The sequence below is a fragment of the Seriola lalandi genome, unplaced genomic scaffold (genome assembly GCF_002814215.2).
Source record: "Seriola lalandi dorsalis isolate HSWRI2012SDOR001 ecotype SW California unplaced genomic scaffold, Sedor1 jcf7180002054689, whole genome shotgun sequence".
In the NCBI taxonomy this organism is placed as follows: Eukaryota; Metazoa; Chordata; class Actinopteri; order Carangiformes; family Carangidae; genus Seriola; species Seriola lalandi.
In genome coordinates, this window is record NW_019525242.1 from 2,896,947 (window position 1) to 2,919,493 (window position 22,547).

Here is a 22,547-nt window from a genome sequence, read left to right on the forward strand (position 1 = left end):
GCGAGCTTCTGTTTTTTTTTTCTCAATTAATACAAAAGAAAGAAAGGAATAAAGAAAGAAAGAGCGACAGAGTTAGCAGGGAGGGATATGACGGGGAAATAAAAACTGATGCAGTCAGGAGGAGGGTGTACAATTTAAATGGCTTAACAAGCAGGGCTCATGTATGGTTTTCTGTCACCATTTCTCCCTCTCATGTTGATGTCCAGAGCTGATCTCCTTCCACAGACAGTCGGCTTTGATTGTGTGCGTAAGGAGTGCGACTCAAGAATTAACGCTGTTGGTGAATACTGAGACATAGAGCTGATGGCCTATGTTGCTATTCTTCAATTACTGTACAACATAAATCTCTGACGAAACAGCTTTCAATCAGCTCAGTGTTTCATTTGATGTTCTCTCTGTTGGCATCAACAAACAGCAAGAGTGGTAGCAGGGTTGCTGTTGGCAGCTGCAGGTGCAGGGACGTGCAGGGACGTGCAGTGCTGCAGGGAGGGCTGATTTTTATAGGCCAACCTGGAGGTTGCATCACCATGGTCCCCTCGACAAAAAGCCAATGGGATTTATACATAGGCCTTTTGGATTAATGCAGAAATTAAGCTCTGCGACGAACAACAGTTTATGATGATATGATATATATTATGTTCAGCATGATAATAAATAAACCTTTTTCATGATTTTTGAAGCCTTAATACAATCGGCAGAAGTAAAAAGCTATTGTTAGGCTGTAAACGTACTACACCATGGTCACATGACTACAGCATCACCACCATAAGCTTGACTAGAAGTTAAGATTTAGCTCTTATTTCTTCTACAAAAGCCAGAAAGTTAGTGATAGTTTGCAGGAGCGAAAGTTTGAACACGACAAGGCTGTGAAGGTGATCAGGCGACCGGGTGGTTTAAGTATTTGGCATGATGATGTTCACCATCCCGACAACCTCTGTAGTCTCATTTAGCCACTCGTGAGCAAGCAGCCTTTTATAAGAGACGTCAAATTTGAAAGAAATCATAACTGCAGTGTTTACAGAAGGATTTAATGTCGTAGGATAAAAGGTGAAAATGAGCTTCTGTTAACCACAAACCTTATTTCAGTCATCTAACCAAAAACACATGACTTCAGGACGAGGGTACCAGAAATGCTAAAACGCTAACTACTTTCCAGGATTTAGGACTTGTTCCAGCAGCGCTCTATTCCTGATGTTGGAGAAATTGATTTAAATGATTAATTCTTAAGTTTGGGTCAAAAAATTTTGGACATGCTCTGTGTTCAGTGCTCTTGTGTTAAACAACTTTCAGCAGCATTTTTGAGGCTGAAGCCTTTTGATTACATCGCTGGGCTTAACAAAGGCCAGACACCCTCAACCAAATGCACTCTGGAAACTTATGTTAGGACAAATGAAAGTTGTGATGGATCATTCTACAATTAGTTGGCTTCCTCAGATACTATTTGTTGAGTATGTCCGCCATTTGCCGTCTAAGTGTAATCCTCGGGACGGAGAAGAGAAGGTTTACAGAGACGGTTCGTCTTATTTACACAAAGTATTGGGACAGCTTCATGCAGGGTTTGCTACTCTGAACAGCGATGGAGATTTTCTCTGACCATTATTTACAGTCACTTTAGATCTCCTGATAACCACATGCACATAGAAGACATTTCTTGTTAAAGGGTAAAGCATTCTGTAAAGTCAAAAATAGCCTGAAATTAACTTGTGAAGTTCACTGCAAGAACAGGGAGGAGAGTTGTCATATTCAGTTTTGGTTTGTTGGAGAGAAGGTGTATTTCCTATTTCCTCATGTTTACACTGACAAACCAAATAACAACACTGGAGCTTTATCCAGCGGACGCTCTATCTGTACTAGAGGGCAGAATCAACATAGGTGAATTTAAATGAATCTATGTTAATATAGTGATTACATTTCTGTAAGACAGTATTTCAGAACACATCACATTATAATTGACATTATCATGAGCTCTGTTTGAGCACTTCACTGCTGACGTACGGTGTGTTTTTGTGAGTTCATTCAGTTTAAACTGAAGTTCTTGTTGTTCATCACTTTGTCGGATGATATATAAACAGCAAACATGTTAGTAAGCTCGGTCAAGTCTGTGACTGTGCCCACTCTCACCTCGAGTGTTTTTTTTTTTCCCCCTCTATTTTAGTTTTTTAAATTGTGTGTGTGGGAGATGAAGTATTTAATATGGGCCTGAAAAAAAGTGGCGTTTAGCTGAAACTTTGAACTTGTGAATTGATGCTTCTGTTGTGTATTTATTACATTTCGTGTTCATGTGAAAACAAAATGCGCATGATTATATCTGAACGTGTGAACATGAACGCAAAAAAACGGCGGAAAAAAGATGTGTGTGCACGAAACCCTGTTGCTTGTTTGGAGTGCGTGCTTCCTCTTTAAATAAAATAGGCAGCGAGAGGCGGAAAAACAGAGCACGACACAGATATAGATGTAGAAATAAAGAGATGCAGACAGATTCATTGCCTCACTGACTATATTTATAATAAAACTAGGACAGAGGCAGTTGAATTAGGCAAGGGGAATGCTGTTTTAAGTAGTTTGATCTGTTGACTGTTGAGCACAGTTTGAATAAATAAAACCTGGATAATGAATAAGTAAAAGTGACTTGGGAAATGACTCACGACTGCTCCTTAATTCCACTTAACTCGTAGAGCCAAGCGGGGAGGGTGGACAGGCATGAAGGTATATGGATGGTGTTATTAATTCATTTGATATTGTAAAATATTTGATAGAAATAAGGATTTCATGAAGCATGCTGTTGTCACTTCACCAAAGGCAGAAAGACAACAGTGAGTATTCACAGTAATTGGAACAAGTGAATCTGATGATCTCTGCCAAGGAAGTCATGTTGTCGGTGGAAAGTTAGGATGTGGCCAAGGAGTGAGAGATGATTTTTTTTGACTTTGGTACATTTGCCAATAATCAAAAATAACAAAATTCCCATGCGCACATTACTGACAAAAGAAAACCTCCTCTCAGTCTCACAGACGCTGGAGGTAAAGTGGTGGAGTGATACTTAAAAAAAAACCAAAAGAAAAACCTTTTACACACTTTGAAATAATGTTTTTATTTAATATCATGCTGTCACCTTCTATTTTCTGCTGGCTTTAAATATGTCATATTTTTCTAAGAGAAAATAAACTGTCAAAGCAAAAGGATTCTTTTTTGCCTTGTGTGATATTGCTCTCTTGACAATCTCTGAGTCGTATTATATTTAAGAAAAGTTTGTATTAAGTTAAACCTCTCTGTGAAATTACCATCAGGGAAGCAAACATCTCGGAGTCATGCTGTGCTGAGAAGCAGAGACTGAGGTGTTCAGACTGAAAAAAAACCCACAGCCCTCCCATTCATTAGATTGAGGCCAGTCTGCAGCAGCACTGAGGGGTGTTGACGCAGTTGTTGGCAAGAAAAAAAAAGAAGAAAGACACACTTTCAGACACTATTCAGGTCATTTTCTTTGTGCCATTTTTCTTTCTTCATTCTTTCAGTTAAGAGCAATGCATCATGGTATATATTGCTTGATTAGTGACCATTGGTTGTAAACTAATTTTCGCATTGCACTGTGGGTATATAATAATATGATGTGATACACATTATTAACAGTAGTTATAGTTATAATAATCCGTCTCAGCCGGGTTCGTCACTGTTTTGTGTCCCCTGGAAACACTTGCGTTGATGTTTGTGGTACTTGCAGCACATTTCTGCCTGTGGTTGTAGTTGTGTGTATTTGCAGTGCATGTGTTGTCAAATTGATGAAGGTGTTTTCTGAATTTGCATGTGTTTTGTCTGCGCCGGCGAGAGCCAGCACTCTTATGTTTTCGGGTTGTCCATCTGTCCATACGTATGTACGTCCATCCGCACCTTTCTCCTGAACACCATATCTCCATAACGCCTTGAGAGAACTCTCCACAAATTCATATACTAATTATGACACAAAGATAAAATGATGAAATGACATTTTATATCCAAATGGTCAAAGGTCAGCTTCACTGTGACATCATAATGTTCTGTAACTCAGGAAGGAGAAATTGTGGCTGGTTGGCGGAGACATACAACTGCGAGGCGGTAATTCAAGTCTTAAGTTGCGGTGCGCTGAGCTCTCAGGGGCGCTGTAGTTTGTGCATCCTTCAAACTCTGATCTTAATTATCCACAGATATTGCAGATACGGTGAAACTCTCCTGCCACTGTGTGATATGTCAGGTCTCATCATCCTCCCCTTGGTTATAGAAACTAATTTCCCTGATTTCAACATCCTGTCAAAAACCCAAAAGGCTTCCTGTCATCGATGATCACAACAGTCAGCAACCTTTATGTGCTGCTGCTGCTTCACAAACAATAAACCATGAATACAAATATCAGGTCAGCAGTTTTTAATTGTTCATGCTCAGCCAAGGATCATCTTCCTTTTCTTCCAAGTGTCTCTGACAGCACTTCACAGAACAAGGGAAGACGGGGAAGCTAAGTAACAAAGACGCCCAAACTCTCGCTGGAGATCAAACAAAAGCAGCTTTCTGGGGCAAAACGGCAAACAGTTCTGATCAACAGCGATACTGTCATTGTACTTTTGTTCGTTATAACGGAGGGAACGTCTGATATGATGAGATAAGAAAGAGATTCCTTGAAGAAAAGAGATTATTTTCTCCTTACACACAGATACACATCTATGCTGATTTTCTCTTGTTCTCAGTTTCTAAGCATGACCAGGTCAATGATCAACCTCCTCTGTCCCGTAATGTTATACCAAGCGTCGTACCCCTAAACTGGATCTCATTAGGGCCGTCAAACAGAAGAAAAATCCTCTTCATTGCGTTTTTTGTTTCTGTCATGCTCGGAGAGATCACAGGAGAGATTTCTCTATCTGCAACCCAAGGAAGGAAAAAAAAGGGGCCAAAACTGTCACTACTGAGCACATCAGACACAATGTTCTTCTTTTTCCTTCTACTCCGTTATTCCGCTAACCTCTCGCATCCCTTTTTCTCTGGGGGACATTGAGTTTGTGAAGAAGATAAAATATTTTTGCAAAGTCTGGATGATGTACATATATTTTCCAATTGTATTTCTTGTTCTTTTCTGGCCCCCAAAATACACACACACACACACACACACACACACACGCACGCACGCACACACACCCACCCTATGGTTCTCTGTATCTGTTTCAAATCCGTCAACACCAGGATGTGCATGGATGGGGCTTGAAGTGCGTTTTGAAGTTTATTGACGTGTGCTTGTGTGTGTGTGTGTGTGTGTGTGTGTGTGTGTGTGTGTGTGTGTGTGTGCGTGTGTGTGCGTGAATGACTGCAGGTATACTTTGAGTGCTTTGTGTGTGTTTGTATTGAGGTATGGTTTTGCTTTGGGGACTCAGTGTATACAGTTTAGAGATGTTTGTGTGTGAGCAGATGAGTCAGGGTTTGTGTCTAAATGTTTGTTCTGGCTTGATGCTGAAATATCGCTGCTATACTTAGACTGATAAACTAACTCACATATACTGTTTTATACCATTAAGCCAAAACACAGATTTAAGTCTATACAATTCCAATGGGCACAAAACCTAATCTCAGCGGCTCACAGCGAAACAATCCGGCTGAGGACTCCGGCCAAAACAGACACATACATCTTCATGACACTGATGGAGTGGGTTTATACAAGGCTTGTTCTCAAGAGGATATTTTCATAGACTCATTAGCTTTTGATAAAGGCTGCTACATTTTCACTGACCAGTAGAATATTCTGACCATTAGAAAAAATACAAATAATATAAATAGAAGAAAAAGAAAATACTACAAATGTATTATCACACACACTGCATGTATGCATTTTTTTCCCTTGCAGAAAATTAAAGTATTATGAAACCTAAATTGTAAACAGTCATGGATGACAGTGTTCTTCCTCCCCGTCTTTTGTTGCCATATTGCTGTGATTCTTGGTGCATTACAGACACCGTCACATCACTCAGTGGAATATTCTGAAACTGGCAGCAGAAAAATGTGGTGCTGTGTGCAATAAGCAAATCAGTGACCCACCTACAGAAACACTGCTCCACCTTAAACATCCAGGTATATCTTTGTTTTGAATATTAATTCATTTAAAATCAATCAATCAGATGAATTTATATCAATTATTCTGTCCTCTATAATTTTGGAACTACCTTGTTCAAGTAGAATTGGGGTTAGACAATATTACACCTGCAGGCAGATATCTGAATATTTATCCACTGGTAATTCACTGGTGGTAATTTTTCTCAAAAACATGTAGTGGAGAGAGAAGGAGTGGTTGAGCCTCCCTAACAAGCCACTGCAATCAGATGCTCACAGCATCTATTGGGCCTTTTTAGCCTTTGAAGCAAAACTCAGGGAACAAAAAGTAACAACTACAGGTAACTACTATGAATGTACCTGTCTGTTATTTCAAATCAGATTATCAGATGGCAACTAAAGAAGACATTCTTTAGAGTATGTTTAATGTGTGTGTGTTTGTGTGTGTTAATGTAGAATGATACAGTATGATGGTGAATAGCGGTGTAACAACACAAAGGGGCAGGGAGAGAGAGAGAGAGAGAGAGAGAGAGAGGAAAAGATAGGCAATGGTGCACAACAAGAGGAGGAAAATATTCCTGGGCAAACTCATCCCAGAGTCTTTTGTGCTTCAGCTGAAACCCAGTGGGACCAATGAGTCCACAAAGTGAATGTTTGCAGTATTGATGCGAAGGCTGAGAACAAGGAGACGGCTCAATTAGAGCAGGGAAACGCGTCTTGTTGTTTTCCTCTAAGGGCTCCAGTACATACATACTCAAATCAATCAGGTTTGAGGTAGGTAAAGATGGCGCTGTGTGTGAATACCAATGTACTCAAAACAAATAATGTAGGAGACAGAAGATTATAAAGAATTAGGCTTCAAGCTGTTTTTTACAGCAAAAAAGAAGAGAAAAAGGAAATGCAATCCATTCATATGATACCAAGATGTTTTTCCAATAGTGTTGTGGGTGCCAGGTAACTGCTGCCTGGATTATGTTAACAGGGAACATCTTTTTTGTTTTTTTTATTTTGGTGTGAATGAATGAAGCCCCACATTTATTAATAGCAGCACAGTCACCACCAGGAGGTGGTTTGGGTGGGCGGTGGGTGAACAGAACACATGACTGTCACACACAGACCACAGTTTGGATCCAGACTCCTGTCTGAGGTTTACGCAACAAAGGCTGTTTGGTTATAGTTAGGGAAAGATGGTGGTTTTGGTTTAATGTAAATACACATATTGAAGTCACTGTATTCTGTATTAAACCACACCTTTACAAAGAAGTTTAATAATGCTGTAATCACAACACGTGGATATTTTGCTGTAGATATTTTGGCAGAAAACAGACCTTTGTTAACATTTTACGCACGTGTTCAGTATTGACTGGCCAAATAAACAAATTAACAACACATTCTTACAAGTTACAGTAATAGAAAAATCTGGTCGCAATTACGTTTCCTTCAAAATGTATTTGCTGTTGCAAATTAGTTGTAAATAAATGTAATTTGTGGCTCAGGAGGCGGGAGAGCGCGTCGCTCACTAATTGTCCACTTATCAGAAGGTCAGTCGTTTGATCCCACCAAGTGTCCTTGGTGTCTTAGTGTCCTAAGATACTGAACCCCAAATTGCCTCTGATGGTATGAGTGTGTGAATGGTAAAAGGGCTGCATGGATGTGTGTGTGAATGGGTGACTGTGGTTTGTAGTGTAAGGCACTTTGAGTGGTCGATAAGACTGGAAAGGTGCTGTAGAAGTGCAGTTTATTTCATAAAAACAGCATTCACAAAACTGAATAACACTGATTTTTATGTATTCTTTATTTCTATATATGGAGAATAATGAATAAAAAAAAAATCAGGTTCAATCAAATGATAATTACATAATCTTATTGCCGGGAAGATGCAGTGACAGGCTGCTTTATGTCCAGCCATGACATATCATGCTAATACAAATGAAAAACCAAATATTCAAATCATTGTCCTCACGTTTCTTCACATGCATTGTATAACAGCTGTAGTTGTGGGGCAATCCAGGCACTGCTGGATGCCATCCAGTCACTGGAGCTGTAAAAACACACGTCAATCCATCTCTAATCACAGACTAATCAGCCGTTTAATCAGAGATCCACAGAAAGGGAACTTGAGCTAGCTTTCCACACTACTGAGCTGCATGGATTTTTCTGGCCCGGGTTTGCACATAACCCGATGTGAGCTCATCCACAAAAGGGTTTTTAAATTATTACAGATGGCTGACAGGCATGCATGACTGACCAACCAAAATACCCTCCAACAACCACACAAGGGGAAAAAAAGGCTCTTGTAAAACCAAGAAACAGGGCTATTTTTAAACTCGGAGCCTGCAGTATGAAAAACAGAGACAAGGTCAAACAGAGAGAATTAGATCTTAATTAGGATTAATCAGAAACACAATATTGGTCTTTGGATTTATTGGAAAACCCATTGTACTATATTGTGATCCTGTATTTATGCAAGCCCAGTGGTTACCCTAGCAGTAAGAGCCCTGAATCAACATATAGCTCATATGGAAACACAGTAAATGAGAAAAATGAGCATAGTGCACTGTAAAAGTGAGAACACAGAGACATGTAATGAGGACTCTAAAGAAATGTAGCAGGCGACAGGGATTAATAAGCAGGAAAAAAACATCTATTTTATGCCAGAAAATATTTTCTCCTCTGAGAATTTGTGTGCGATTGTTTACACATTAAACGAAAATAAAAAATGAAAGAACGCTGAAGTTGTTTTTCAAGTGTTTGTCAGAGTAGTTGTGTGTGTGTGTGTGTGTGTGTGTGTGTGTGTGTGTGTGTGCGCACGTGCGTTCGTGCGTGCGCTAGCGTGTGCGCGTGTGTTAGAGGCTATGCTAAGCTACTGCCACTAAACACAGTAATGTAATAATGTGCCACATTTAGCCAACTAACCCAGCAGACAGAGCGGACGGATGAGCTGATACAGCCCACAGGGTCTGCTGCTGCTGAGGTTGGCAGATGGATTGACTACAGCAAAAGCATCATTAATAGACTCCATACATATTTATAAACAGCAGATTATCTCAAGTTGTTGATGTTAAAGTTTGTTTTTTTTGTGCTGTTGTGGAGCTCTTGTTTTCCATGTTTACTTTTCTTTCAGATAATAAGTAGTGTTCTTAGTTTCAGCTTGTTGTATTAATAACAAATAAGAACAACTGTAGCTTCACAGCTTGTCAAAGTCCAAGTGATATTGATGGACACATACTGTATCTTGGGTTGCACCTCGTCCTGCAGAACGAGCTCGTAAACAAACTCTTATTCCTCCTTCTCGCTCACGTGGCCTCTGACTTCAGTGTACAGTACTTTGATATAAATATGGACTGCAAAGAGGAAGTGACTAATTGTGACTTCAGTTGGACATTCAAATTGTTCTTATGAGGATAAACAGCTATGATCAAGTTGTATTTTATAATTACTGTGGTCATTGGATTAAAATTTTTTTTTTTTTTTTTTGCCACAAGGTATTTTATGTTATAATGGCGGCAGAAAAGTTCACTGTAGAGTCTCAGACAAGCAATTGAACTGTCACTTTGTTTGTTCAGAGATGTCACTGGCACCAAGTAATTGGACATAACAGCTGAAAACCAAAATCCTTTATCATTCTCTATTTTCCTCTCCAGCAGTTTTATAATTGCCCCATATTTGAATGTAAAAATGGTGCCAGTTATAGTTGTAGCGTAGGGGAACGAAATAGTTACTCAACGTGTTGGGCGCCAGACAGGAGAATAAGAAGAACAATCCCAATCCTGTCATTTTTTTAAAATTAACATATAAGTAACTTGGCAACATAACCCAGTTGGTCTATTACCCTAACTACAAAAGTAAACCACATGAGAGAAATAAACACCATTTACCAAAGCATCTTCATCAATTAAATTCCATTGGAGCCAAAGCATAATCAAAACGATCAAAGCACTTCAATCAAAATAAGAGTATAAGTCTAATTCAAAGTCAGACAGTTTTTTTTTCTCCTTTTTTAACCGATTGTACAGGTTAATCCAAACAATATATATATCCAATATCCGTATAAGAAACAGAAATAAATCACATTTAAATACAGTTGCTAAGCTAAATCAAAAGTCCTTTAAATAGTTTCTGGTATAGTGATTGTTGTGAGTCGTGTGTTAATGAGTGTGAATAGGTTAATTAACCCAGGCGGGGAACAGCTTCCGAGCATATCCAAGGGAAGACAGACAAACCAATCACACTCCGGGGATCAGCACACTTCCTATGTCCAGGATTGTTTAGGGTGATCCATGAAAATCAGGCCGGTTCTTTTGTACAACTGCCACTCTTGTTACTTTTATGTAGTCCCCTGTTTTTTTTAAGAGGTTCAGTAGATTGTTCAGAAACTGGATTGAGTTTCTTAAGTTATCTCCTCCTTGTAACTCTCACTCCTCTCTGCTCCCCTCCATGCTGCTTTTTGTCAGACATTTTCCCTTCCCCCGGCTCACAGGTGTGTCTCATTTATCTCCTCTCCTAGCCTTCTTCCCTTTTCTTTCCTTTTGGGAGGCAAAGGCCTATGCTGCTCTTTGTTTTGTTTTTCATGCCCTTTCTGCCACACAGCGAGCACCTCTTTCTGCTTATTTCCCTCTAAATATTTCCTTTAACATGAAACACCAACGGTACTTTCTTTGACCACACACCATCAGCTTTACAGGTGCAGAGTGAATCTCTGCACATCCTCCCAGCACAGGCAGTGACCTGGGTGGCATGTGTATTATTGAGGAGTCTGTGACACTCTGACCCCATGTAGCGGCTCCCAGGCCCCTGAAGCTATAAAAACTTTAGTGAGCGCTTTAACGGCTGAATGAGAAAATATCATGATGGAAATAGAAGATGGAGAGTGAAATAAGGATTTATGGTTAAGACTGTGGTCAAGTGCTGGCCAGTTAGTGCTTTGTGCTGTTGGGCACGGTGTGGTGTGCTGTCAGGCTGGCTATGAATGGTCATATGATGGCCAACTGTGCTAACAGTTCAAACAACTTGATAGCTGCTTACTAACCACAACTCAGCTTGTTCTTGCTTCTGTTGACTAATCTGATGTAGATGGTTTGTGGAACCGGACCTCAGTTGTCATGGTTACAATAATAAACACACGGACTGTAACAACATCGCCATGTTTACTATAATAACAGTCATGGCTTGGTTAGGTTTAGGCACTAAAACTACTTGGTTAGGTTTAGGAAGAAAGATCGTGATTTGGGTTAAGATAAGTACTTCCTCAACAGACAATCTTTGTTGTCATGGTTACAATGATAACGATCTGGTTAACTTTGTCGGTCATGGATGATAGAAACAGCAAAAACTACTGGTTTCACATGGGAATCAATTACCAATCCCCTGTGTCATATCCCTGTGTTTTGTTGACCCATCCATCCACTACAACCTCCTCCTGACATGAACTTTACAGCTTTTTATGCTACGTAATTTTTCTTTTGCTCCAGTCATAATTACTACGGCCACCAGATGTCACCTAACAACAAAATGTAACTATAGGTCATAATAGCCTGCTGAACAAACGACCTATGGACTTGTTTTTTTTACAGGAGGACAGTCTCAATCTCAGTCTGTTTCCTACTTTATTTTTTATGAGTTGTAAAGTTATAATTATGAGACACAAATGTGTTATATTTTATGCACCAATTTGGAGACACATGTCAGACAATGGATTAAAATGCTGAACCTGAGTGTTCAAGCAGTGCCAGCATCATGCTGGAAAATGTTCAAATTGAACTGAGATGGTGACATGTTATCATTCCCATCTCCAGCTGGATGTCCACATCTTTCCCTCTGCCTTCCATCTGCATTAGTCCACGCATCATATTTTCCATCTGCAAAGTGTCTTGTGTGTACCTGAGCGCTGGTGGAGCAAAATGATTCATTTCAACAACATTCTTCTTCTGAATTATCACACACCTAACCGCACAGATCAGATGCGCGCACCCGAAGGGTTTACTAACAAAGCCCACATGTTTTTCACAGCAGAGCCAGGACCAGAATAATTTCATCAGTCTCAATTGAAGATAGATCAGTGTCAACAGATCGACTGTGCCCTAGAAACTCCCTACATCCACACAGTTGTGAGAGTATTAAAAATGTATTAGAGTTTCTACCAAGCTAGGTTTCTCATATGTATAAATACATTTCACTGTCTTATACAGCAAACAAGGAACTGCGGTTGTCTATTCTTTTCTGAAGTGATTGCTTTCGCTAATAATAAAACCTTTCTACTGTTTGTTCAGGGTAAAATGGCTATAAATACTTTTCTAAAAGCTAGTAAGTCGTGCTGAGGTGACATTGCACCATTAGTGTTGCCGTGTCACCACCCTGGGCATTGTGGCTGGAAGTAATTAGACAAGCCTGACGTTACACACTCTATTGATTCATTGAGCTGCACATTTAAACATGACTTAGTATGCACTGGGTGTATGGTAATACTGGAGCCTGTGATTGCATGTAAACAATTTTCTGCTAAGGTTCACCACCGTGGTTTTACCACAGCTGGGGTGAAATACCTAAACGCACCAGTACTTTTCCACACCTTAAAAGTAATAATTTTGCTTGTTTTAGTCCATTTAGTACTTTAATGTATTCTTCCTGTCTTGCAGACAGCTGTTGGTTTCCACTCCATATTAAAATCTATTGGCAGACGCTTTAAACTTGGCTGAGTGCTGTACTCCATCACCGCAAGCATCAAGTCTTTTCAATCAGCACTTAAACTGCATTAGCATGCAACATCAAGGTAAGACTTTGATGTTCACTGTGACAGATAAAACAAATGGAGAAACTTCCAAAAGTCTGTAAACTGATTATCAGACTTTTCAGAAACAAGGATGGAAGAAAGAATACATTAAAAAATCTGAAAATCTACAACATGTATTTAAAAAACTGCAGGAAAGTAAAATTTTCATAATTAGTAGTTAAGGAGATAAAATATTGCAAGAACACTGGTGGGGTCCTTTAAGGGTCTCTACAAGCAGCATGGGGAGACATGTTGTGAAATTGATTTAGGAGGTTATATAAAGCATGTAATAAACTGAAGGATCTTTGAGTTTATCGGTGGACTTCAGTAGTTTCACTAACGATGATGGCATCATCCAACAATTTCAGATACTGTGAATATCAAACCATTTTGCTGTGAATGCAGACATTTTTGTTAATATTTTCTCATCTATATATACCTGTGAAAACGTGTCAAGGTAGGAAAGCACAGGTGTAAATAGGCAAGATTTTAGCTGGCACCCCCCTTGCATCACAGTCAGTTTCACTACCAGTGTTCATACACTCACACAGAAACTGCATAGCTTTGTCTCCCGAGATTTTCTTTCCTTTTAAATAGAAAATAACCCATAAAATAAAAACCGTATTAGAAACAAGTCACATAAAATAAATTATAAATACAATATAAATAAGGCATTGCACAAAACAAGATATTAAAGAAACCAGTGAAGACATTAAAAATTATTGCACAAACAAAAATATTAACTGCAAATGTAATATGCATAATGTAGCTGCATAATGTGTTCTACAGCACACATGGGCAAGTTTTATCTGGTGCTGACAATCCGCTAGTGTCTCGCTTTCATATTGAGTCGATCCAGCCGTCTGTGTTCATGTCTGCCAAGGGGAAAGGTCTGCACAGTGTCCCTACTCAAGTGATTAGGTGATTACCTGGTTACATTTTTGTTTCCATTTGGTAGGTGAATCTCGTACTGACACAGATTTACTAAACTCAGTGAAACAGCTGTATTCACAGTGTGTCTATATGTATTTTATATATCAGATATGTTTGAATTTTATAATAATGTGGGTGTTTAAAACCTTTCATTTAGGGTTGGGGTGGAAATATTTGGAGATTTCACCTAGAAATGCCTCTACTACAATCTCTCTAGTTTTGCTCTGCATCACTATATCAATATCAATTTATGTAATGTCCAGATGTGGTAGTATGTTACAGTAGAGGTTTTGGGCTGGCCCTGCATAATTACAAAGGGATATTCACTCTGAAAGTGTCATTTTTGTTAGGCGAAAATAAAAGTGTTCGTTTATGCTGTGCGCCATCTTCATTTACTCATAGCCAGTAACATCTGGGCTGATACTTACACCTCTTGATGAATCTCACAAGTGTTACCTTTCTTTTGACAGATTAAGAAGATTGCAGATTATACATGTAGACATCAGCCTAGATGTTACTGGCTAGTAGTAAATGAAGATGGCACACAGCATAAATGAACAATTTCATTTCAGTTTAGTAACTCTGTGTGAAAAGCAGGGCAAACGTGGCTAACCGGATGTCAATAAAAATGTATGACACAGCCAGCAGGTGAAAACAACACCTGAATAAGCATAACGTTAATATTTCCAAATTTCCCTGACGAATTTAAGGTGGGAGTGGGAGGTGACGTCATCTATAGCTATTTATTGATTGGCAAACCACGTTACTCTTGTCCAGAAGTAAGCGAACAAGTTAACACTCTGCTCCAACAACAGGTAACTACCAATGCAACAGACTATCTTAATTTCATCACGTTACTATACCTTTGTCTTTTTCCTGTTTTTTCTCCTCTCCCTTTCTTCTTTTTCTACCCTGGGCGCCAGAGAGCGTTGGTTGTTTGGACATGATAAATGGTAGAACATCTTTTCTGGGGTCATGTCAGATTATTGCCCACCCCCTCCCCACAGAGCAGGTAAAGTGTAACGAGCCTCTCCATTATTTAATAGGCTTGTAGTCATGTTGTTGTGTGGGCTTATGTAATATTTCAAAATAATACTTGTAAATAGTATAAGTAAATAGTAAAAGTTAAACTTTTTTTTTTTCTTGCCTCATTTGCGGTGCCACCTATGGATGACGGCGCCCCTAGCATTCGCCTACACTGCCTATGCTACGGGCCGGAGCTGTAAATAATAAGATGAATGATGTCTGAATTCCATTTAGCTGCTTCAGTTTCAGGGTCCTGGTACTGTGCATGCTGGCTCACTCTCGCACTGTCATGACTTACTGGGACTCTTGAAAAGAGCAGAGCCATTGTTAATGTTTTAGTATCACTTGTACCTGTCTTATTATGACAATTCAAAATGCCTTCTGTGAACAAAAAAAAAGGCTTATTCAAGTAAGGCAGGCTTTTCTCAAAAGTAGCTGTCATAGAAAATGTGTTGTTAAACTACAGAGATGTCACTGAAGTGATTCTCCGTTGATGAACTTTACAGTGACTCACTGATTAGCTCTGTCACCTGCAAGTCAGAGGGACTAATACTCATTTTCAGATTGTGTCATCCTGTCTAATTACCCATCAGCTGTGAATGGGAGTGAGAATCCCCTGTACTGAGTGGTGAGTCACAGTGTGGTTGCCTGTCTACTGCCTACCACACTTTGAAAAGACCTTTTTCAGACTTTTTTGCTCTTTGAAATTTTAAATCATTATCACTTTATATGAACTTCGTAACCCAACACAATATTTGTCATGGTTAGCCCCTGTTAAACCTTTGTATTTATGATTTCCTCTTTTATTTTTAAATCATTTTCCTTGTGTCCAATTACCCATGCCGTCCTTATGTATTTCTCACAGTCTCGCCTCCATGCTCACTATCAAATGGGTTTGCTGCTTCCTGTTCGGTGCTGGAGACGTTGACAGCGTTCATGTCACTGAACGTCACTTTCTGCATGAGCCAAGACTAAAAGCTATTATTAAACATGTTTGATTTTATTGTAACGCCAAGACCAATAAAAGACCGACTTAAGACAGCTCAGACAATCACCTTCCACCAAACGAGACATGATAATGGGAGCGTGCCATAACTCTGGCAAAACTCTCATGATTTTATCCCTGTGTCTGTGACAGTAAAATCACTTGAAAAGTCATTTGGTGTAAAGCTGGCATGAGGCATGCTGCTGTACCTTTCAGATTGCATGTTGGCATTTGATATGGACACTACAACATATTGACAGCATGCCTTAACGATAACTGCTTGTGGGGCTTGGCGAGTACAGATGCATTAGGCATATCACTAAATAAACATGCAATATCTTAACATGAGTAGCTGAGAGACATTAGGGTATATAATACAAGAATAGGATAGGAACTAAAGCAAATAAAAAACCATGAAAGTATACAGCAGAGGGGGATTTAAGAGGAAGTGAGGGAATGAAAGATGAGGCACACGGTGTGCTGTTTCTATTCAGTAAGAGAGATTTCATACGGAGAGGGAGAAATTAGAACCAAGACACAGTGAAGAACAGTTGAGCTGCTGCTCGGCACAGTGCTGAGTGCTTCATGAGATGGGAGCGGCATATAAACTCAGGCTGATGTGACAGTGGTGAGTGACAGCTGAGGATAGAGGCGAGACCAGAGAGCCGAGGAAACTATAACCTCGTGGTGACAGATATACTGAGAGGTAGGAAGGCACTGTGCACAACTCTCCTGAAACACACACACACACACACACACACACACACACACACACACACACACACACATATAGAGACACGTACACAGACACCAAATGTCATTTCAGCTAAATAAGAAATCCCCAGTGGCAGCTTGGCCAGAATGCAGCTTTTCCTCAAAGGGGGAGCAACTGTCCTGATATTTGACCTTTTCTCCTCAGCTGAACCATTTTTGACATTTCAATCTTTCATTCACTAGTCTTTTCTTTTTTTTTCTTTTCCTGCTTTTTCAGTCGTCTGTGGCGAGGTTTGACACAGAAATTTGAAAATAGTTATAATGCTCTTTGCACAATTGCTGTCCAGTTATTATAGACCAAAGTCTGTGGTTTGAGAAACACTCTGCAGAAGCAAATTAGAAATCAGACAACAATATCTTTTGAATTACATTTACTGTCAGGGACCATGTACTACCAGCTTTAACCTAAAGCAACAACTATATGAGGAGGAGCTTTAAAGCAATTTAGCCACCAGCTGCAGTGCTTTACTTCTGCAGTCCCTGGAGAGATTGACACAGGCACTGCAAAATACAGTCCATACAGAATATAATGTAATATAAAGGTGAAGTTACTCCCATGTTCAGGTTATAATGTTTCATAAAGACATCTACAAATGTAAACCTAAACTTACAGGTATTTGTAAAATCATATTATGACTGTCTAAACAAAACAAATTTAAATCTATTTTTTGAGTTCTCAGTTTATCAGGAGGAGCTTTCAATTATTTAATAGTCTGGAAAGAAAAGGCAGAACTTGACCTTTAAGCTTGGTACATTTGCTCAGAGCAGAGCTGAACAAAGCTCTTGAACAGTGGAGAAGCAGCTTGTGAGTTATTTTAAACACCAGAAAGAAATCTGATAAAAAATGAAGCTGTCAAACTTCAAGTATATAACAGTGGCAACATTGCCCTGCTTTTCTATCCAGCTTTTAGAGCCTGATTCTTAAAGAATGAGGTTGGGGCATCATTTCTCTTGATAACTGGTAACAGTCTATTCATCAAGTTAATTGCTGAGATCTGGGAAAGCTTGTTCCTGCAGAGCACTAAAGTAATACCTGTATTAGATTTTATTTCTTAACTTAATGTAGAATTAAGAATATAGGCCGGTTTTATTTCATCCTTACTGCTGTAACCAAACGTTTCCTGCATCAAAAATGCATCTACTTGTTCAGTGTCTGACACATGAGCATAAACTAACATGTCATCTGCATATGTAAAGATCTCCAGGTAGATGGAAGATGTACACATTGAAAAACAGAGGCCTGAAAAGGCCATCTCAGGCTTCTGCTGATGACTTCATTATTTATCCAAACACCGGCACAGTCTGTGCAGTACAATTTTATCCCCTTGAGAGTAATAATACTATTTATATTAAGACTACTTAGTTCAAAGTACAGGCTGACCGACAATCAAAGGCCTTACACAAGTCAAGGAACTATGCTCCTATACCCAAATTAGGCTTTTCCAAACCTGGAATGACATAGTTGGCTCAGGCCATGGATGGAATACTACAGGGGCTTAACGGGCACAGGCCCAGGGGCCGGCAGGGTCAGGGCCAGAGCATCAGTTTTAAGTAATTGGTAACATTTCTTCTTGGGAAATCAATTGACTGAAAATATAGCTTCAAAGACACATGAAACTACCACAAAGAAACACAACACAACAACTATGAGAGACAACACAACCACAAAGAGATGTCTCTTGCGTCAGTGGCTCTTGCTCTTATGCTGGAGGGGTGGGGGGGCCTTTTAAGTCTGTACCGAGATGTCCGTTATCTCATAATCTGTCCATGGCTCAGGCACGAAGCTGTGTGAAAGTTTCAAAAGCAGCAGTTGGTGCTTCTCAGGAGCGCAGAGACAATGCTGCTCATGAGACTGGAACAACCTGCAAAGGTCGGGATTCCTCTCCAAGGTAGCTATTACTGGCGAGGAGAGTTATGAGCTCTCGCTGGTAAATGATAACCACACATTTCAGAATGAGGGTTTTATTGTTTTCAGTCAAGTAGGGGGTAGATTTTATGTAATTATTCAATTGTGCTAATTGATGCCAGTAGCTAACTCAAGTTGTACCGGCGATCGTGAAAACCTGTGTTGCCAGATGTCTTTTTAAGTGAGTGCAAAGATAATATTTGCACATGAACAAGAGATCTCTGTTTATGCAAAAATGAAAGCTTTTGTTCTTGACACCGGGTCTTTGTTTCCCTCTCACCCCTCTATATTTTCTCCCTCTCTCTCTCTTTCTCTGTTGTCTCTCACTCATCACAGTTAGCTGTTGGAAGACATTATATAGACCTCCAGATAGAAACAAACAAATCTAAACTGGTCATTTTAGGCTTTTAGGGAACATATTACAATCCCATTTTAGGCATTTAATGTTCTTATCGCATTAAAACTAACAAAGAGGATGGGATTGCAATTGGAGCTAATACATGTGAATGTAAATCTGTTGGCATTTGTGTTTGGATGCTCTCTCTCCCCCTTTGTGTGTGTGTGTGTGTGTGTGTGTGTGTGTGTGTGTGTGTATCCTACTCACTCGACTGTGTCCTCCCAGCTACACCAGTGTCTCTGATCGAGCTCTTGCATGTCCAGTTTGAATTTGGCCAGGCAGAACTCCTCGATTGCGTATTCGTAGTGGGGTCCGCATCCCAGCGCCGACACACACTGAGACGCTGCAGAGACAAGGGGGAGGAAAGAGAAAGTGAATGAGGGTCAAGAGAGGACAAGAAGAGAAGAAAGAGAAAAGGGGGAGAGAGAGGAGAGCAAAGAGCAGAGTCAGTGTCGGTGAGTAAGTTTTTCCAATCATTCTAAAATTGGTAAACAGTAGGGTAGGATATGAAAACCTGAGGACGTGCACCATTTTTTATTTTATAGTTAAAGTTTTTGTTATTTCAAACATGGCACAGAACATGGTACAAAACAGCTAACGAAGGATAAGATGGAGAAAAATAAAGTTTCCCTGAACACAGGGAATCAGTAAGTAAGTATACCAGATAAGTGTTTATATAAAGTGTGTAGTGTGAAAATAAATACACCAGTTCATTTGGTCACAGCTTAGTATTGTCTCACATTAAAGCTTCTAATTATAAAGCATTAACTTATGTTCACACCCACCACCATCCACCCCTTTAATGGCAGGGTTGGCTCTTATTGCTACTCTCCAAAGGTTCCAAGGCTATTGTAAATAAGAGTCGGGTTCCTCTGGAAAGACTGAAAAATGAGGAGTTGACTCCGTTTGTCATAACTGCAGCTTCGGGGCTGTTATACATTAGCTTAATCTATTTGACTTGCCCCATTTTTAGTTCCATTATCATCTTGTGTAAGTGTGTGTGTGTGTGTGTGTGTGCTCATGTGTGCAGTACACAGCCAGTGAGTGAAGCCCACTATGAGCACAAAAAAGTACTTAGGAATGAAAGTGACCGTAAAGGTTGATGTCTCTTTTTGGGTCACCGCAAACTAAGATGTTTCCCCATCTGTTGGACATTACACTGAAACACCATCTGCTATCACACTTTTAGCTATTTCATTACCTTACAAGATCCCCAAAACCACACACACACACACACACACACACACACACACACACACACACACACACACACACACACACACACACACACTGAACAGAAGTATTTACAGTGAATTATTTTTTGGATATTCTCTAGTCGTGTCTGTGAGCAGAAGAGCGCTTTAGTTGTTAAAAAGGAGGCTTTGGACTATTATCTCTGGGACTGTGTGTGCTGATAATGAGACAAGGTCAAAAGACCTCCTTGTGCTTCGCCTCATTGAACAGATTTAGTTTTTACTTCAAGGTCTGCTACTGCACTGAAGCTTTAGTGATGTCCCTCACTTGTGAGTTGCTTTAGATAAAAGTAAATAAATAAAATAACAAAATGCATGTCTAATGCAGCAACAGAGGATAAGATAAAATGACACTTTGATGTCTCATGGAGATAAAACCACAGCATTCAACTGATAATAATGTTCAATAACTACTACAGACATTCTAGCATGCGTTCCATCTTTTCATCTATCTCTCAGCAAGAAAGCAAATAAGTGTATTTTCCAAAATGGCAATTTAAATTATTACAGTCAGCAGCTTTAACCTGTTTCCAGACATCCCCATTTTTCTGCTCAAGCTCAAAAATAATGTACCCAAAATAAAAAGATTCCTGTTCTTCAACCCTTTTAATCACACTCATAACTCTGGTCTCAATCAGTCAAGCAATTATAAACAAAACTCGGGTTTTTGGACTTTTTCTCCACAACAACATGTCTGTTGGACTAAAATGTGGTTGCATTTTGTTTACTGGAATCTCCTGGTGAAATGTAATGTGGTAAGGAGCGACTTTTCTGATGCACGTGCTAACCTGCTGCTAACATGTGGCAGTGATAACATGGGGATCCTGCAGTAATGTGGACAACACAGATAAAACAAAGGCATAAGTTCATATGTTCATGTTTTTGCTGAAAGTAATTAACCAATACTGAGTTATTGTGACACAGATCTCATACTAATATACTCATCACTAGACAGTCAATCATCTCACGCAGTCCTCCTTATCCTTCTCATCCTGATTCCCTGCAGCCTCCGATCATTTTCAACACCTTCTTTCACCTTTTATCAGGTTTATTCTTCTCTCATTCCCACAGGACTCGTCTCACTCTCGTTTTACATTGTAACCTCCTGTTTCTCCTCCCTCTTGCCTCAGAGAATTTATATATATGCGTCTCTATTTAGCCCCCATTTGCCAGCTTCCCCCCACCTCCCTACTCAACCTGAGAGACTAGTGTGTCTCTTTGAGTCTTTCCTTCTTATTCAGAATCATTAATATCAACAGTATCATGTGATGACAAATTCCTGCGTCTATGAGTATGCGTGTGTGAAATGGTGCAGAGCGAAGTTGTGGTAGAAACAGAGATGCATGGGACGATCGAGTCATTGTGTCATTAAGAAGATGTAGCGGGGAAGAAAATAAAATCTGAAATGGGTGATCAAAAATAAACACAAATAGCTTGTTTACATTGCTACAAAGAATCCGCCTCCTGCTGTGAGGAGAACGGACGAAAAGGTTTATCTCTACACATCTGCACGACTCCAATCAAAGACTGAGATCAGGCTCGAGTGTGTGTTTACGAGAGAGAGACACGGACATAAAGGAAGGTGCAGAAACGATAGGGGGGGGGGGTTTCTGCAAATCAGATTTTTGTCGTGTCTGCAGTCTCTTTTGGAACACTGAGTCTTCCAAACTAAACAACAAAACAAACAAAACATCACTTTCCAAAGTGACCCACTGGAGCGTTTTATGATCTTGGCGACCCTTTTGGCGGGTCAGCCTTGTTATTCAGTGGCTTTCAATGATCTGCCACCCCTTTGGTTTAAGTTTGGTTCAGTTCAGGCAGCCGCTTTGTAGCTAATGCTGCTTCTAACGACAGTTGACATTATCCACATGGCCACAGGAGGTTGAATATAATGAAAACATAAACACAACCTTGCTGCTAGAAAAGAACATTAATATTGGATGATTCTGTGAAAACATTCAAAGACATTTTTAAAATCTCTTTTTCATAATATCTGCGCATGGCACCAGTATAGCTAAAGGAATAGCTGGGGTAATTTGATGTGGGGTTGTGTGACGTGTGTTATACAGAGTCAGTGTATTACAGTGTGCAGCATATGTTTGCTTATGTGTAGGAATACAGTTCACAAACTGTAGTGTCAAAGGAAAGTTAAAGATCCACCTCAACTGATATTTGCTTTTTCGGGTGGGAATTTTTTTTTTTTAAAGTGACTAAAAAACTTTTTTGTGCTCCTGGCTGCCTGTCCAAACTGGGAGTGTGCTGATCCGAATCTACTGCAGGTAATACACTGACTATAGATAAGTACCTCATACATACCTGTGTCACATAAGCGGAACTATCACTTTAAGGGTTAGGGTTATAAAGCTAAAACTTGGTAAAGGTTAATAAGAGAAGTTGTGACCATTAACAATAAGTTGTGCATTTGAGATTAAAAGCAACACACC

The 22,547-nt window shown here is 39.7% G+C and overlaps 1 protein-coding gene across 1 annotated transcript in view; it reads right to left on the reverse strand.

Annotated features, from left to right (window-relative positions):
• ramp1 (receptor activity modifying protein 1) overlaps nt 1-22,547 on the reverse strand; it is a 63,149-nt gene that overhangs the window by 4,573 nt on the left and 36,029 nt on the right. Inside the window, exon 2 of the mRNA XM_023423124.2 lies at nt 19,058-19,193. Coding sequence (XP_023278892.1) covers nt 19,058-19,193 — 136 coding nt within the window. The remainder of the gene's footprint in view (nt 1-19,057; nt 19,194-22,547) is intronic.